We start from the raw sequence: 2212 nt of genomic DNA, 5'->3' as shown, positions 1-2212 counted from the left end.
TCTGGCCACTGTTCATAAGTGCGGTCATGCCTCGAGGTCAGAGGAGTAAGCTCCGTGCCCGTGAGAGACGCCAACAGGCCCGAAGGGAGAGCCGGGCCCTTGCAGAAGCTCAGGCCGCCGCAGCGGTGTGGGAGTCCTCCTCCTCCCCCCTGCCTGTTTCTGAGGGTGCTCCCCCCAACCCCCTGGCAGCAGGTTCTCTCCAGAAGGCTCCCAGGGTCCGGGCCGCCAGCGGACCTGCTGCAGCCACTTCAGGCTTCAGTACTGATGAAGGTGCCAAGAGCCAAGCGCAGGAAGGGCCAGGCTCGCCCCGGGCCACGCCGTCCCCTGGAAGCGCTCACAGAGATCCCCTGGGCGAGGAGGTGGGCCTGTCGGTGCAGTTTCTGCGGCACAAGCATAAAGCGGGAGAGCCCACTGCCCGCAGCAGCGCTGCGGATTATCACCGAGGAGTACCAGGAGCGGTTCCCTGAGATCCTCCTGAGAGCCACGGAGCGCGCGGAGCGCACGGAGCTGGTCGTCGGCCTTGACCTGAAGGAAGTTGACCCCGACAGTCAGCCTTATGCCTTTGTTAGGAAAGACGATCTTCCCGTCGAAGGGCGCCTGAGCGATGGCGTGGGCTTTCCCAAGAATGGGCTCCTGATGCCTCTCTTGGGGGTGATCTTCATGAATGACAACCGTACCTCTGAGGAGGAGATGTGGGAATTCCTGGATGTGTTGGGGGTCTATGCCGGGAGGAGGCACCCGATCTTTGGGGAGCCCAGGAAGCTCATCACCAAAGACCTGGTGCAGGGAAAGTGCCTGGAGTCCTCGGTACGACTTCCTGTGGGGTCCGAGGGCCCACGCTGAAACCAGCAAAATGAAGGTCCTAGAGTTTTTGGCCGAAGCCAGCAAAACCGCCCCCAGTGCCTTCCAGGGCCGATATGAGGAGGCTGTGAGAGAGGAGGAAGAGCGAGCCCAGGCCGGAGCTGAGGCCAAGGCTGTTGCTGGCACCTCTTCCAGCAGCGCCTCTCGGCCCTAGTGAGGTCCGAGACAGGGTCTCCGCTTTGCAGATGGGAAGTGCCGGGCAGCCCTTCCGCGGTGGGGGGTCAGGTGGAGCCAGGGAGAGCGGAGTTTATTTCTTCTTTGTGTTCCTGTTATTTAGAAAGAGCATATAGATCTACCTCTTTTTTTTTCTTATCTTTCCAGTGTGTTCTTTTTAAAAAGGTTGATTTGAATTCAGAATCGTAAGTTTATGAATAACGCGGCTCGCATACTTAGTGCTGCTTATCACATTTGAGAGTAATCGTTTCCTATTTTGTGAAACAGATTGAAAACCCTTGCATCTGCTATTGTGATCCAGTATGAGAAAGAGCACTGGAATAGGGATTTTCAGTCAAATGTACGAGAACCCCGCAGTGGAACAGTTGAGGTGTAACTAAATGGTGAAATAAATAAAAAGTGGTTAATTCTTGGTTTTTCTTAATTCTTTCACTCTTTCTTTTGGTAAAATGAAAAGATATATACCTGGATTTGTGTAGCTTTTCAAGAATGTGGGAGAAGTCAAACTGTCACAAATTAGAATTCTCACTCACTATCTCTTTCGTTCACCGTGCATTCTAGGATGTGTGCGCAAGAAGGCCCAGCCCCTGCAAATGATAGCGCAGAGTCCAAGAGAAGCTATCATATAAGGAACATGGTGAGATACACCCCTGATCCTGAAAGGCAGTAAACAGAAGGGAGAACGAGGGAGGAGATTTCCGTCTAAGCAGTCCGGGTAAATACCCTGAGCCGAGGCAGGCTGGGAGCCTGGGAAGCTGAGGGTCCCTCTGTGGGAGGGAATTTTAAGTTCGGTTGCATGGAAATGGTGAGCGGGCACCAGAGCCCCAGATGGTGGGTCTCACAGCAGAAAGACTATGTCTGTGATGGAAAACAGATCCTTAGGGATGTGTAAACCAGAGAGAAGTGCCCACCCACCTGGGCCAGGGCTAGGAGGATTCCTGGGTAGGTGAACACAGTGCACTACTAGGTATTTTGTGCACTCAGTGTCCGGAGGGTTTCTTAGGGGCGCCTGGGTGGCTCGGTCAGTTGAGCGTCCGACTTCAGCTCAGATCATGATCTCACAGTTCGTGGGTTCAAGCCCCACATCAGGATCTGTGCTGACAGCTCAGAGCCTGGAGCTGCTTCAGTTTCTGTGTCTCCCTCTCTCTCTGCCCCTCCCCCCCTTGCTCACTCGCGC

At 54.7% G+C, this 2212-nt stretch overlaps 1 protein-coding gene across 1 annotated transcript; it reads left to right on the top strand.

Moving 5' to 3' along the window:
• Positions 1-1015, top strand: MAGEB17 (MAGE family member B17). Its single transcript, XM_077761703.1, is given in 3 exon segments — positions 1-424; positions 426-800; positions 802-1015. Coding segments are annotated over 3 exon segments (987 nt in total). The 5' UTR covers positions 1-26.
• Positions 1016-2212: the final 1197 nt, after the last annotated feature.

The sequence above is a fragment of the Crocuta crocuta genome, unplaced genomic scaffold, assembly GCF_008692635.1.
Source record: "Crocuta crocuta isolate KB4526 unplaced genomic scaffold, BGI_CrCroc_1.0 scaffold657, whole genome shotgun sequence".
In the NCBI taxonomy this organism is placed as follows: Eukaryota; Metazoa; Chordata; class Mammalia; order Carnivora; family Hyaenidae; genus Crocuta; species Crocuta crocuta.
The sequence above is the reverse complement of the archived record's forward strand: the minus strand, read 5'-3'. Positions and strand labels throughout refer to the sequence as shown.